The sequence below is a fragment of the Lontra canadensis genome, unplaced genomic scaffold, assembly GCF_010015895.1.
Source record: "Lontra canadensis isolate GAN:19392208 unplaced genomic scaffold, GSC_riverotter_1.0 scaffold46, whole genome shotgun sequence".
Lineage (NCBI taxonomy): Eukaryota > Metazoa > Chordata > Mammalia > Carnivora > Mustelidae > Lontra > Lontra canadensis.
In genome coordinates this window covers 3,126,397-3,141,754 of record NW_022631040.1, presented here as the reverse complement: position 1 = coordinate 3,141,754, position 15,358 = coordinate 3,126,397, and the positions used below count along the sequence as shown (strand labels likewise).

The window sequence follows — 15,358 nt, the reverse complement described above, 5'->3', positions numbered from 1 at the left end:
ACATTCATTCCCAGACTGCGGCACCTGCAGCAGTCCTAACAACAGGGAGTCCAGTGGGGAACCCCTTGACTGCTGCAGATGTAGCAGTTCTGCTAGTTTGCCAGTAACTAAGTTTTGCTGGGAGTCATTCCTGGAAACCCAAACTTGAGCCTACTCTTCCATATCTTCCAATAACCCTCTAACAAACTAAGTTTCAAAATGATCTTATAACCCCATTCCTCTTTAAATAGCTGGAGTAGTTTGTTTCTTGCAAGTAAGTTGTCAATGATACAAAAATGATAAATTGCATATCATCTGTTTTAAAAATAATGTATACTACATAAAGCTATTTTGGAATATGCAGGCATGCAAACACAAAAATGCACCCATACAGGGAAAAAAAGAATCACTAAATACACTAAAATGTCAATGCAGTCATCCCTGATGGTAGAACGATGGGTAATTTAAATTTTATTTTTGCTTATCTTTCTTTAAATTTTTTTAAAGGAAAAACCTTAAAAGCCTTTTTTTCCCCCAAAAGACACAAAATCCTCCTACGGGGAAGGGGAAAGGAGTGGTTTCTGAATGTATCTTGAAATGTTTTAGGCAACTAGATTAACAGAAGTTATTAATCTGCATGTAACACCATCATACACACACAGTATGTATCATGGTCTAAATAGGGGAGCAAGTCCCCATGGTTCACGATCTAAGAACAAATATTTGTCTATTCTAGTGGCACAGTCAAGCTGACTGCTCTCTGTTAGAAAAAGGGCAGTTATCTTGGGAACTAAACATATGAGGTGAGACTAGCCAGTGCAGCAGCTGTTGGCAAGCTTTTTGTGTTTATGATAGCAAAAGTATATTGCTTAAAATTGGCTCGTTATTGGGGCGCCTGGGTGGCTCAGTGGGTTAAAGCCTCTGCCTTCGGCTCAGGTCATGATCTCAGGGTCCTGGGATCGAGCCTCATGTCGGGCTCTCTGATCAGTGGGGAGCCTGCTTCCTCCTCTCTCTCTCTGCCTGCCTCTCTGCCTACTTGTGATCTTTCTGTCAAATAAATAAATAAAATCTTTAAAAAAAGAAAAATTGGCTCGTTATTTTAAAAGACACAAAACAGAATGGAAGTGCCTTCACCTATCCAAGCGTTAAATGAGATTTCAGAAAATAAAGGGCAAAAGTGAAAAGAACAAAGGAGACTTTCTTTTAAATACTCCTGTCAATACACCTTTTTAAAAAAGAAAAAACTTCCCACATAACTGACATTTATACATTTCTGGATTGCTCTTCATTCATCCATTTTCTCTACCCACCAGCTTCATGACTTAAGACCCAGACAAAGACAAATTGTATTTCTTTATTCACTGGCAGACATTATCATGAAGGATCACAATGCATTTACATTTATCGAAGAAGAAGCAGATAAAAGAAACTGTTCTTAAGCTATGGAAATTCCTATCAAAGAATTTTATTAGAATTAGATTAGTAAGAAAATATCCTTACACCTATTAACAGTTTTATAAAGCTATTTTTTAATGTCATTTGATACTGGTTACTCTTGTTAAAAGCATCTTTCAATGACAAGTTTTTAATTTTTATAAAGAAATTTTGGATCTTTTATGGTTATTGCTTTCTGTGACCTAAGAAACCTTTGGTTACACTCAAGTCACAAAGATCTTCACCTACGTTTTCCTCTAAAAACCTTTGTACTTTAGCTATTAAATGAAGGTCAATGATCCACCTCACATTCTTTTTTGTGAGGAAGGGGGACTTGGTTCATTTTTTTTCCACATGGAGGGTTAGCTGTTCTGGCCTCATTTTCCTTCTCTGTTGGATTGCTTTGCAACCTTTGTCAAAAATCAGGTAACCATAAAAAGGTGGATTTGTTTATAGGCTCTCTTCTGATTCCACTGATTGAATTTGTTGTTGATCCTTATGCTAGTATCATATTGTCTTGATGACTGGATACTATTGACTACAATATTCCTTGTATTGCTTTACAAAATTTAAGCCTCTATAAAATAGGGTATATAAGGGTACCTGGCTGGCTCATTCAGTAGAGCATGCAACTTTTGATCTCAGGATTGTGGTTCAAGCCCCCACGCTGGGTGTAGAGATCACTCCAAACTAAAAAATCTTTAAACAAAAACAAAAACAGAATATATAAATTAAGTTGAAATAATTGCATGGGATCAAGAGGAGCCTAAAATAATCCTTAAGAAATCAGTTTTTAAAATTGTATCATGGGTTTGAAAACACTCCATAATTACTATTGTATCCAGAGCAAAATATATTTACCCACAAACAAATGAAAAACTACAAATTCTTCTTTATTATTTTCAACTGAAATTATGTGAAAAATATTTTATTAATTTTTCTACTCAATTCCCACCAGATTTTTTCACATTAGTTACTTAGTAATACTACAGTGTAGTAAGTTTTAAAATAATCCTTAAAAAAAATTCATGTGTTTGAAGCCAGAAGATGAATACACAGTCCCCCTTCATGTTTAAACTTTTCCATAATAAACTGTTAAAAAGTCACACATCAATTTCAGAAATGTATCTAGTTAAAAAAAAAAAAAAAAGTAGATAGTTTCCTTTCTAAAGAGAAGTTCCATAAAATCCCCTTTAAAGTTTAACTGCAAAAAGATTAGGAGCAAGAGTACAATTATTCCATAAAATTAAAAAAAGCAAATCCCAAAAGTAATTTTTAAAAATCCACTGTGAACAGACTGTACATGGTTCTTGAAACTATTGGGCTGTACCAATTTCATTCAAATTGGCAGAGAAGGATCCTCTACCACCACATCCTATTTTTTTTAAAAAGCAGATAGCCTAAACTGTCAAACCTCTGATTTTTTTTTATATACAGCTTAGCAGCCAGAAAATGCCACCAGACTGAGAGTAACACCAAAAATCTTTTAAGATTTATCATTTATTCTTAACCTGAAATTCTACTTTGAAGCATAATACTCATACCTTCCTAAAATTATTCTAATAATACATAAATAAATAACCCCAAACACTTAAAAATTCTGCTAAAATAAATTGAATGTTTATTAATTTTTCTTCTGGCAGCAATGAAAATCACTAGAAACTATACTTTTGTCTTTTTCAAATGATCTGCATTAAAACCATACTTTCTCAAGATAAAATTCAGTTTTAAAATCCTCAAAATGTTTAGATATAATAGACAAATACTGATTTTTTTCATTAATGGTGAGAAACAAGAGATCTAATTTAAGCAAGATCTGACATTCATAAATTTTAAACATGTAAGTGAGCTAAAAGATCGAGAGATTGATTATAACAATTACAGGTAGAGAATATCATTTATGCCATTTCTATGTTCATCATGATAGTATATATCCAGAGAACTTCTCTTATTTATAAGAGAAGTTCTTGGATCCAATGTCAAATAATGGAATTTGGGCAAGCACTCTTATTATCACTTTTATTTAATATGCACTACATGCACATGATGCAGGCTGGGAAAGAATCCATGCATTAAAGACAAGACAGACTGGTACTATTGCCAAACGTGCATTGAGTCAATTAGAATGTTGCTCAAAGTTCTTTATACTTAATGGTTTCCATGAAAATAAGTGCAGAAGCAGAAATATGTATGCATCCCAAAGCGTCGTCTTCATTTGGTTTCCTGCGCTTTCTTTGCATTCTGTTTTTCTTTTGCCTAGAAGTTAAAGATAGTATTCTATAAAATCTTAAAAGTCCATTTTAAGTCATGTTAAAATGTGTGTACATGGGCATACTTAAGCTGAAAGACTTGAAATTCATTGTTTTTAAGATTTCTAGAGCATTAGTTTTTATATCTCAAGACTTGCAACATACTATTGCTGGACAAATTATAGTTATGCTCTGTCCCTCAGTAACAAAGGATCATGTTTGGTTTACAGTTCTTTCTTATCTGCAACTGAAATGTATTATAATTGTAATAATTTCAATTTACATAATTACTCATTCCACAAAGTCATACCTATTCATAAATGCTTTAAAACATTATATTTACCTATGTGCCCATTTCTCATTCAAACTGAGTATAAGAAAAATACTAGTTTCTGCATAGTTGGGTTTAATAGAATATCACTAAAGGATCACATATCTGTATTATTAATAAAATTTACTTATAGAACCTAAGAAAAATGCTCTCATACTTATTTCATTTGATCCTCATAACAATTATATAGCTTGAACCCAGTAACTCTATTTTATTTTTCAGCAGATGAAGACAGAGCTTATAGATATCACACTTGAAAAAAGTCACACCGCTAGTATAAAATAAAACCGCAAGAGGTCAAAAGACACCTGTTCTATAGTGGTGCTTTTCAATGTACATACCAATGACCTGGGTACCCTGTTATAATGCTGTTCAATAAAATGCCTGAGATTCTAAATTTCGAACAAATTTTTAGGGGATACCAATTCTGCTGGTCTTCAGATGACACTCTGAGAAATAAGATTTTAGAGAACTACAATATAATGTTCTTTCCACTATGCCACTTGAATCAGAAAGGAATAGAGTTTTGCTATTATGCAACTAAGAAAAAAAACTTCCTCAGACGGAAAAAATAGGGTAATTAGAACTATAATATTTTTATAATGTATTAGGTAGTATAATTATCATACAGCTATACAATAAAATAGTGTTATTCCTAAGAATATATTAAAAGGAAATATATGTACTATATAAAACTGCTTACATAAACATTTTTAGTTAACAAGCATAATTTATAATTTGGTATGTATACAATTTTTATTTTTTTAAAAGATTTTATTTATTTATTTGACAGAGAGAGAGATCACAAGTAGGCAGAGAGGCAGACAGAAAGAGAGGGGGAAGCAGGCTCCCTGCTGAGCCGAGAGCCCGATATGGGGCTCGATCCCCGAACCCTGAGATCACGACCTGAGCTGAAGGCAGAGGCTTAACCCACTGAGCCACCCAGGTGCCCTGATATGTATACAATTTTTAACAAAGAAGCTCTGTTTCTAAATAATAAAAATAAAATTTAATTTCAGATATAATTTGAAATAAAAATATGTATTTTTCCCATATTGATCTCTGAATATACTCTGAACATACAGATTGTTTAGTGGGATTAACAAAAATAAACTTACTGGTTTATAACGTAAACTTTGTAACATAATTAAATGAGCAGACATATAATGCAGAGTGTGCATACATTTATTAAACTATATAATTCAGATAAAAATAAGTGAAATAAGTTAAAAATAATTATTACCATTTATTGAGGACTTATTTATGTACTTTATAGATATGATCTCATTTAGTCCTCAAGAATGTGAAGTAGGTATGATTCCTAATTTATAGATGAAGAAATAGAAACTATAATAACTTGCCTAAAAGCACCAGCTAATAACACATCTGCAATTTAAAACCCAAAGCCTATATACTAAACCGAAAGTTCAGACTTTGTTAAAAATAAAAAACAATATTACATTTCTAAATAGTATGGAAAAAAGGTACATTGTTATGTTCTATACAGTATGCCAATGAAATATCAAAATACACTGACCCAAGTGGATAATTCTGTAACCATAGATATCAATGTAGATATCACTGGGAATACCAACTGTTCTTCTATCTTATTTCCATTAAGGAATAGAAGAAGTAAGTTCTAAAAAGATTATTACCAATTGAATTGTAATGTCTTAGTAAAATGGGGACAAAATTCAACATTGTGAAGGTGCTTTGAATCCCCCAGGGCAACGGAATCTATGATTTTACATTATGGTAGGTTATGGGTGATTGTTAAAAACCTGGAATAGACAATGATCCAGAATTACTAGGTTAAGATAAAAATATTAAAAGAATTATAAGTATACCTGAACTCAGTAGAAATTTCACAAATGAAATTTTCATCTAGCTGATTTTATATTTTAAGAAATAGATTTGGTATATGGCACAAGAAGTTTTATAACTATGTATTTTTAGGTTATTTCCCGAGCAGTTCTTACGTAATGCATAATCAACGCCTCAGATTAGAAGCCTCACGTAACAAAAATACTTATAAGGCTAGATCTTAACCTAATTCATTATAGCCATATGGCTTCAGGAGAATCAAAGTCTTGATCTTTTCTTTATTATTCTATAAAATAAAAAGATTTTCAAACGTAAATATTTTTATGCAATCACAGGCTCTAAGCAACTATCTCAGTTACTCAAGGATCTGATCTTGGACAGGTTTGGCATTTACCTCACTGCCAAGAGTAGCCACATCTTTTCTCTTTGATTCCCTCTCCCTCTTTTATGCTTTATTCTTTTATTATTTTCCCTTGGCATAGGGGGCTGAGGGGTGGGGGAGGAACAGTTAAACTTACTAATTCTGAGTAATTTCAACTTATCCATTTCTGTATTCTACATGTTATTTTTCTTAGAAGTAGTACTATTAAGCAATTATCACTGTTAAAGCTTTTGTATTATATATAATTACAAAATCTCATCATTATTTTTTTTATTTGTAACATTTGTGTTTATCTGCAGAAAGTGATATTCAGTATGATACAATGATTTTTTTTTTTTCAAAATGAGATGAATACATTTGTGGTTAAGGAAGCTGATTTATTGGTCGAAAATATTGATTCTCACCACGGATTTAAAATTTTGCAGCTGTGAAACTTCAAGTGGCATATATTTAAGAGCTACTCTGTGCTCCCCCAGGATCTTCAGCATGAATTGATTATGGCACTTACCAGAACAATCGTATTCAGCACAATACTATAATTATTTATTCCTTTCCCTAACTATATCATGAACTGCTTAAGAGAGAAGAATGTGTCTTAATTATATGTACATCTATAGACTTTAAGAAGTCCTGGAATATAGTTAAAGCTAGATAAATGTTTGATGAAGATCTTTAAAATTTCAAAAATTTTAATCAAATAATCCATCTGAATTTCTTTACATTCCTTAGGGGACATTCCTTAGGGTATAACAGACTGATTCCTTTAAAGGAATTCCTTAGGGGATAACAGATATTGCATATACACAAGGAATAAACATAACTTCAATATTGCTTATCCAATATTATTAATCAAAGAATAGTCTGAAGAAATAGGCAAAACGTAGATGAGTAACTATCCCTTCAAAAAAAGATGCAAACCCAAGAACACACTGAGCTGGTGTCCCACTAACACAAGGCATTCATACACTGCCACCCTGTGTCCAAAATGTGAAGCAAGAAATTATGGTTCCAATGCTTATTCTCCCAACTATGACTTCAAAAAAAAATCTGGGAATATAGTCATTAAAAAACAAAAATGGTTGTTTTCCTAATTTGCATCAAAAAGTTTATCCACAGGCCAATTTTAAAGCAAAATACACATTTTAAATTTCTCTAATAACATTTGTCTGGCCTTTAGTAATATTTATCTATAGTTAGAATCTGATGCAACAGATCATATGATTTAACACAATGGTATATTATTATTTTAATATTTTTAATAAAGAAATATTTCATACTGTTTCATACAAAGAACACAGTATTTAGGAACTTGAAAATCACAGAAGCCTAATTGTTAATTTAAAACTTTTAAAGCAGTTTCCCATCTTAGAATTTTATACTTTAACACCCTGGGATACATGAACAGAAAATCCGTATGGAAAACAGTAGACTTAGCAGTTTTCTGCAATAATTTGTACACTAAGTGCAAAAGCAGAAGCACACATGTTTCAGGATCCAGGTAATAAGGTATACACAAAAACACTGTCTCATTTCCTTTTGTTTATGATGATATAAAAAAAGCTGGGTTGAAATGTATCTTTGCTTCAGAAAGTTTAAAATTAATGAGAAACATACCAACCATGTACTCTGCTCTTAAGTTAATGGTCCAAAATTTTATTTGCCTAGTACTGTCTTTTCAAAGTGTTTCTCAAAATGTAGTACACAAACCAGCTGCATTAGAGTCACTTGGGGTAACTTATTAAAGATTCCTTCCCCTATATGAGAAGAGCTGAGGAGGGGCCAGGTAACACGTATTTTAAAGAGTATCCAGCAATGGTCACTTTCAGAAACACTGACTTACAGTATAAACTTAAAAACAATTTAACTGCATTGCAACTATGCAATTATTTTATTTAAGTGCCTTATATTGAAAGAAAAAAATCTTAGAAATCAGCATTTTTCACAAATGTATGTGAGCTTTCTTTCGGGGGAAGGAATACTAGCTTAGGAACGTATTTTTATAAAAACATTTCTTAGTCTAAGCTATAGTTATTTTTCCCCCTTCAGTGTCCACTCTAGTTTTAAATTACATGATAATCCAAATTTTTCCTAATATAAATGACAAGAAATCTACTGTTTCAATCTTTAACATTAAAAATTTGCTTTCAACTAACTTAGGGGCACCTGGGTGGCTCAGTCAATTAAGTGTCTGACTCTTAGTTTTGGCTCAGCTCACAATCTCAGGGTCATGAGATCAAGCCCCATGCATCAAGCTCTACACTCAGGGTAGAGTCCGCCTGAGATTCTCTCTCCCTCTCCCTCTGCCCCTCCCCACTACTCTCTAATAAATAAATAAAATCTTTAAAAAATATTTTTTTGCTTTCAGCTTACAGACAGGAAAATTTTAAAATTTTATTCTAATATTAGGTACAACCTAAGTTCTTAACACTAAGGATTCAGGACAGCTAAAGCAGTGGGACAATTCCTTATTTTTACTTTACAGTATCAGGTTGAACTAATTCTCATCTAGAATATAAAATAATAGCTAAAAGCAAAAAAAATTAAAATGGGAATGCTTCAACAAATTTTACCTCTACTCAAGTCAAGATGTTTATCTTGTTTTGGGGGAATCTAAATGTAATTTAAGTATTCATCAGTAAAATACATACCTTTTCTACTAGTGGTATTAACTGTTGGTGTTCTGCTAAAGTCTTTAATAATTCCATAATGAAAGGCAGGTAATTATGCTTCCTTCTGATATTTTCAATCTGAAAATAAAACAAATATCAAACCACATTAAGTTTCTGACATTTTGATCTTTGCATCCAACTCAAAACAGAAATGGGAGTAAATCTTTCATTCTCACAAGAAAAAATATTATAAATAATGAGATTTCATCTCCATGAGAAAAAAGACTAATACAACAAAACATGTGACTTTTTTGGGTGTGGCTTCCTACTCTTGGCCTAACAAATAACACTTTTAAAAATCTAAAATTATTTATGAAAACTTAAGAGGAAAGTAAATTTAAGAAGCCCACATGATAAATTAACACTCTTACTACTACAACTATACGAATAATCAGGCCATACCTAAAGAAACCAGCTTTATTTTGTGATCAAGAATAATCTTTCTTTCAATTACTTTTAATCAAGAAGAGAGACTGTAGGGACAGATCTGTACTTCAAGTGAAAACCATGCATTGTCTAGAGCACCCCTCCCAAGTTCTGTGATTCTAGTTTGTTACTGCCCCTTCAGCTATAAAATAATCTGTCTGGCAGAGGTTCAATTTACTTTCTTATCTCATAGGAAAAAAAGACAGTTTACATTTTTAGTAAATTCAACATTCCTTTACTTCATATAAATTTGAGCTGCTTTAACTTCTTATTTTAACTAGTTGTGATATCTTACAGGTTCCTTCAATTAATTAATGAATTAAGTAAAATCTTAACACGTTCATATTATAGCAGTAAGAGAATCATTTTACCTTTCTGAACAGACATTTTCAAGCAATGTAGCAGGTAAAGATTCTGAAAACTTAATCTGTATTTTATCTTAGGCTAATATCAAAACTTAGTGATGGAATAACCCTGCATTAAGAATATGTAAGTGTTGGGTACTTATTTTTGTATACCACATAAAATGGAAGATAAATATCTAAACTTTCATCCCTTACTTTCCTATCTCCATGAACTTGGAATTCTCTGGAACCAACCCCTACTACTTTCAACTAAAGAAATCCTACAGTCCAAGGCTCATTTATTTAATTTAACAGTCATTTATTGGCTGGCAAGTATGATGCGAAACACCATGCTAACGCTTTGGTGAGCAATAAAAAAGAAAAAAGGACAATTCTTGCCTTCAACTGAGCTTCAAATGAATAACAATGATTTTGATACACATGAGAAATGACATAACTACCATTTCCAAACTTATGCAAAATTCAAAGCTCCTTTTACTCTTCGCTCTCTCTGAAAAAAGCTTACCAAATTGCAAGTGAAAGAGAATGACATTCTTAAAGACAGACTTGCTTTATATTTGACTCTGAATTATACAAATGTTTGCCATAATTAAAATTAAATTAAAAGATTTTAAAAACCCTAAATAAATGGAAAGGAAAATAAAACAAATGAATCCAACTGTGCATTGGTGATATAACCACACCAAGAAAATAATTGGTGACAGAACCACATCAAGAGGAAAACTTTTTCAAGTGAATTTAAAAATAGTAATTTGACTGTATAACCAAAATGGGGTATACCCTAAGGAAAAAAATAAACTTCAGAAAAAACTGTGTTGTTATTAACACTAGTATTGCTACTCTGAACCTTTCTATATATATCCATAGGTTTTCTATATATATATATATATCATAAAGAAAACAAGTCATTATGTTAATATTGTTAGGAATCAAGACTTTCGGCTTGAAAGAAGAAATGCAAATGGTTAATTTCAAGTAGAAAGCCCTTTAATTCATTTTTTCTTTCTTTTTAAAGTAGGTTCCACATCCAACATGGGATGGAGCTTGAATTCATGCTCTGAGATCAAGACTCTCATGCTCTGACAACTGAGCCAGTAAGGTGCCCTAAGCCCTTTATTTCTAAATTTGAAGAGTAAATTCACATTGTACAAATTCACATTCTGTTTTCTCTTCAAAACTAAAATAAGAGGCAAACAAAAATGCATTCCTTAGCTTTGAAAAGGCCTAGACATAATGACTAATCAGGATCACTGAGCACCCAAATAGTGGTTTCTAAATAATATTTCCCACCAAAAGAACCCAAGGCTTCTTAAAAAAAATGGCTAATCCAAGTCTGAAGTAGGAAATGTACAAGAGGAGTCTGAAACATCTTGTCATACTGGAAATCAAGGAAGCTATCAAAGATGAAGAGAATCATATCAAAAGGACTTAGGACTTGAAGTGGATCCTAATAGCCAAAGATAAGACAATTTGATCATTTATTGCAGTGAACTAAAACATCAAATAGGTTAAAAATTTGTTCATAATGATACTTCAAAAAAAAAAAAATCAAAAGAAACCTCACTAGTTATCTTTGTGGGGTGCCGAGGAACCAAGTCATTATTCTGAAAACTAGTAAATGATGGGTAAAACAATCACGTATTCAACATATCTTCATGTCAAAATTTACTACTCTATATTAAAACAAAGGAACAAATAAAATAGAAAACATACCTTATATCTTTTTAGTTTCTGTACTTCTTCTTCAATAAGCATCTGGTTTTTGGCAACCTCTGACTGAATAGCACTTAACATATTACTACCCTGGTCTGTATCCATGGGTTCCTCCTTAGGGTAAAGAAAAAAAAAACAGCATACCCTAATGATTGAGGCTTGAATCCAAACTATTTTAAAATGATAACACAGTACAATTATTTTCAAATTTTACTTTTTTTTCCTTCCTTCTCTATAAAGATTTTATTTATTTGAGAGAGAGAGAGAGAGAATGAGAGGAGACATGTTAGCAGAGAAGCAGACTCCCCACTGAGCAAGGAGCTCCACGTAGGACTCAATCCCGGGACCCCAGAATCACAACCCGAGCTAAAGGCAGATGCCCAACCTAGCCACCCAGGCGCCCCTCAAATTTTACTCTTAATACTGGTGACAGAATACCAATCTAATTGCAATGTTAAAGGATAAAAGCCCTAAGAAGTACTTTCCATATTTCTATGTTCTACAATAACACATGAATTTTTACCTAAAAAAAAATCTATACTGCAATATACTATAGTGCTATAATCTTTTATTCAGCCACAAAATGCTTGAATATGCTATTAAGAAAATGTCACCTAAGGAATGTAAAGAAGATATTATTACCAATTATCTTCTCCAATTGTAATTACAACAAAAAAACAATTACATAGACTAGTAAAGATTACATGTAAATCTAAATGTACCCAATTAATTCTCTGAGAAATATATACTAACTTGCTCAATTTCATAATGAAATTAAATAGTTAATTGCTAACACTTACTTAGCATGTAATGTTTGTCAGTCTAAGTTGCTTACATATATTATCTCAGTTAATCCTCACAACAGCCTTCTAAGGTAAATACAATTCACTTCATTTTACTTTAAGAAATTGAAGCACAGGGGCTCCTGGGTGGTTCAGTCAGTTAAACCACTGACTCTTGATTTAGGCTCAGGTCGTGATCTCCGGGTCATGAGATGAAGCCCTTCATGGGCTCCATGCAGGGCACGGAACTTAAGATTCTCTCTCCCTCTCCCTGGTCCCCTACCACTCAGGTGCATGTGCTCTCTCTCTCTCTCCAAAAAGAAAGAAAGAGAGAGAGGGAGGGAAGGAGGGAGGAAGGGAGAAGGAAACGGAAGCACAAAGAAGTATATTCCAATTCATACATCCACTAAGTGGCAAAGCCAGGAGCTAAATCTAGGCAGCCTGACTCCAGAGTGTGTTCTCTTCATCACCACTCAGGACGCCTGATTAAATCAAGAAGGAAGGAAGGGAGGAAGAGAGAGAAAGAGAAAGAAAGAAAGAGAAAAAGAAAGAACAGAGAAAGAAAAAAACAAAGAGATCGGATAAAGAAAGAGAAAGAACAAAGAGAGAGAGAATACCTTTCCTGAGACAATGAACTAGAACTTTGCACTTAAAAATGTGGTCACAAACCTCAGCAAGTTGTCTTTGTAACTCTGCTATCTTCTGTTCGTATATCATTTTTCTGTCAGACACAATGGCCATTAAGTTAAATCGAATTTCGCCTTCACTGTACCTAAAAAAAGTTAAAGTTTATAATGTAATAAAGAACTGTAACACTATTACAATTAAGATCATCTATTGTGACTACGCCATGGTTCTTTAGGATAAACACAAATTCTATCAATTGGCTACAGTGAAAATTGACATTTAAAAAAAGCTTTCATATATGAAAGGCTATAACTGCAGGAAAAAAACTAGCTAAATTTAATCACAAATATTTTTAAATGTTCTAAAAATTCTATCACTGAACATTTGAAATAAAAAATATTTTGTTTTCCTACTTTTATAAGAGATATAGCAACCATCATTTACTTCCGATCTCATAAAAAAAAATAACTAAACTAAGACCTCACAGTTGTTGGATTAATTACTATGGCATTTTGATGGTAATTAACTATATTCCTAACTACATACTTTTTTCCAAGTCATGATGTAGCTGCCATTTTTAGTTCATATATTTTTATATTTCACTTATACTTTACATTTAATTATAAACTATAAAATATTTGTATAATATTTTACTAATATAATGTGGTTATATCCTGTTGCAAAATTTCTGAACACTATTTTATCTTCACTACTCTGATACCAGAGTATCACAATGAGACATCTCACAGTATAAGTTTATTGATGGTAAGGATTGACATTAGAATTACTGGTAAGATGTATAAGTGGTGCTTAATCAAGATGAAAACATATAGAAAATCTAAGCCCGTTTTTGCATCATATACTTACAACAATTTCACACACATAGTTCTATTCACTGAAAGAATATGGAGCACTATAACTGCAGTGCTTTAAACCATGTAAAAATGTTTTTAAAACTCTGCTGTGGACAATTATCATATGATCTCACTGATATGTGGAATTTAAGAAACAAGACGACAGAGGATCATAGAGGAAGAGAGGAAAAAATCAAAGACGAAACCAGAGAGGGAGATAAACCATGAGAGACTTAATCTCAGGGAACAAACTGAGGGTTGCTGGAGGGGAATGGGTTGGGAGGGATGGGGTGGTTGGGTGATGGACAATGGGGTGGGTATGTATTGTAATGAGCACTAGATATTACATATGACGGATGAATTATAGACCTGTACCCCTGAAACAATATATTATATGTTAATTAACTGAATTTAAATTTAAAAAAATAAAACTCTGCTGTGGAACTTCCATTTCCTCATTTCTCTAAGAAAATATCAAAATAAAAACACTAGACATAATATATATTTTTAAAAAGAAAATGAAAGCATAAATGAACATTCTGAAAGGTGGAGAGAAGGCAGACAAGCTAGGGAACCAGGACCCAAAAATAACACAGTAGTGAACTCTGTGAGTTATCTTATATGCCTTCATATAGCCTAGACTTGGAGTTAAAGAAGCCAGCAGCTAAGAAATACTAACAGGCACAGACCAAAAAAGGACCAACAAAAGTCTGTTCCTTCTATCCAAACAGGAAAGGATCAACTCACGAGACAGAAAACTTTTAGATAATAACCACTCTACCATAGCTAAACACAACCCAAAAAAAACTGTACCCCAACTCTACCTACCAGTAAAGACTGAGTAAGGATATAGGATTTTCATCCCTGTGGGCAGTAATGACACCTATTTGCACCTATTTGCAGTATCTAGAAGAAACTAAAAGGGAAGCCAAGTAGGAAGTCACTACCATACAATGGTAAAGAAGCCTCCCCCACTCCAGTGACAGTGAAGCCATGTAGTAAGCAGTAACAAGGCATTCCTACTCCTTCCAGCAAGGGTAGTATCAAGTGGACACTCTTTTGGGGGCCACAACTCCCCCCAGCCCAGTAATAACAAGGAACCTCTTCCCATCTCAGGTATCAGTGGAAGCAGAGTGGAAAACTGAACATTTACTCCCACCTGGCAGTAATGAGGTAACATCCTGATTTACTCTGCCAGAGCAGTGCCCATATAAACCAGCTTAACAGAAATTTCATTTAAAAAATCCAGAGTCGGGACGCCTGGGTGGCTCAGTGGATTAAGCCTCTGCCCTTGGCTCAGGTCATGATCCCAGGGTCCTGGGATCGAGCCCCACATCGGGCTCTCTGCTCGGCAGGGAGCCTGCTTCCCTTCTCTTTCTGCCTTCCTCTCGGCCTACTTGTGATCTCTCTCTGTCAAATAAATAAATAAATAAAAATCTTAAAAAAAAAAAAAATCCAGAGTCTTGGGACACCTGGGTGACTCAGTGGGTTAAGTGGCTGCCTTCGGCTTGGGTCATGTGGGATCGAGTCCCACATTGGGCTCCTTGCTTGGGGGGAAGCCTGCTTCTCCCTCTGCCTCTGCCTGCCACTCTGCCTGCCTGTGCTCTCTTTCTCTCTCTCTCTCTCTCTGACAAATAGATAAAACATCTTAAAAAAAAAAAAATCCAGAGTCTTTTTATACAAAACCACAAATGTCTAGGTCTCAATCTGTAATCATTTGTCA

At 33.4% G+C, this 15,358-nt stretch overlaps 1 protein-coding gene across 3 annotated transcripts in view; it reads right to left on the bottom strand.

The window, feature by feature from the left end:
• Positions 1-3,011: 3,011 nt before the first annotated feature.
• The window catches only part of UCHL5 (ubiquitin C-terminal hydrolase L5), a 41,947-nt gene continuing 29,600 nt past the window's right edge, over positions 3,012-15,358 (bottom strand). For 2 of the 3 annotated variants that reach the window (XM_032872895.1, XM_032872898.1), the window contains 4 exons: positions 12,824-12,926; positions 11,373-11,486; positions 8,848-8,946; positions 3,012-3,669 (listed from right to left, as the gene is read on the bottom strand). In XM_032872895.1, the coding sequence (XP_032728786.1) occupies positions 3,625-3,669; positions 8,848-8,946; positions 11,373-11,486; positions 12,824-12,926 (361 nt within the window). In that variant the 3' untranslated portion in view covers positions 3,012-3,624. The remainder of the gene's footprint in view (positions 3,670-8,847; positions 8,947-11,372; positions 11,487-12,823; positions 12,927-15,358) is intronic. The other variant, XM_032872896.1, reaches the window with a different exon arrangement.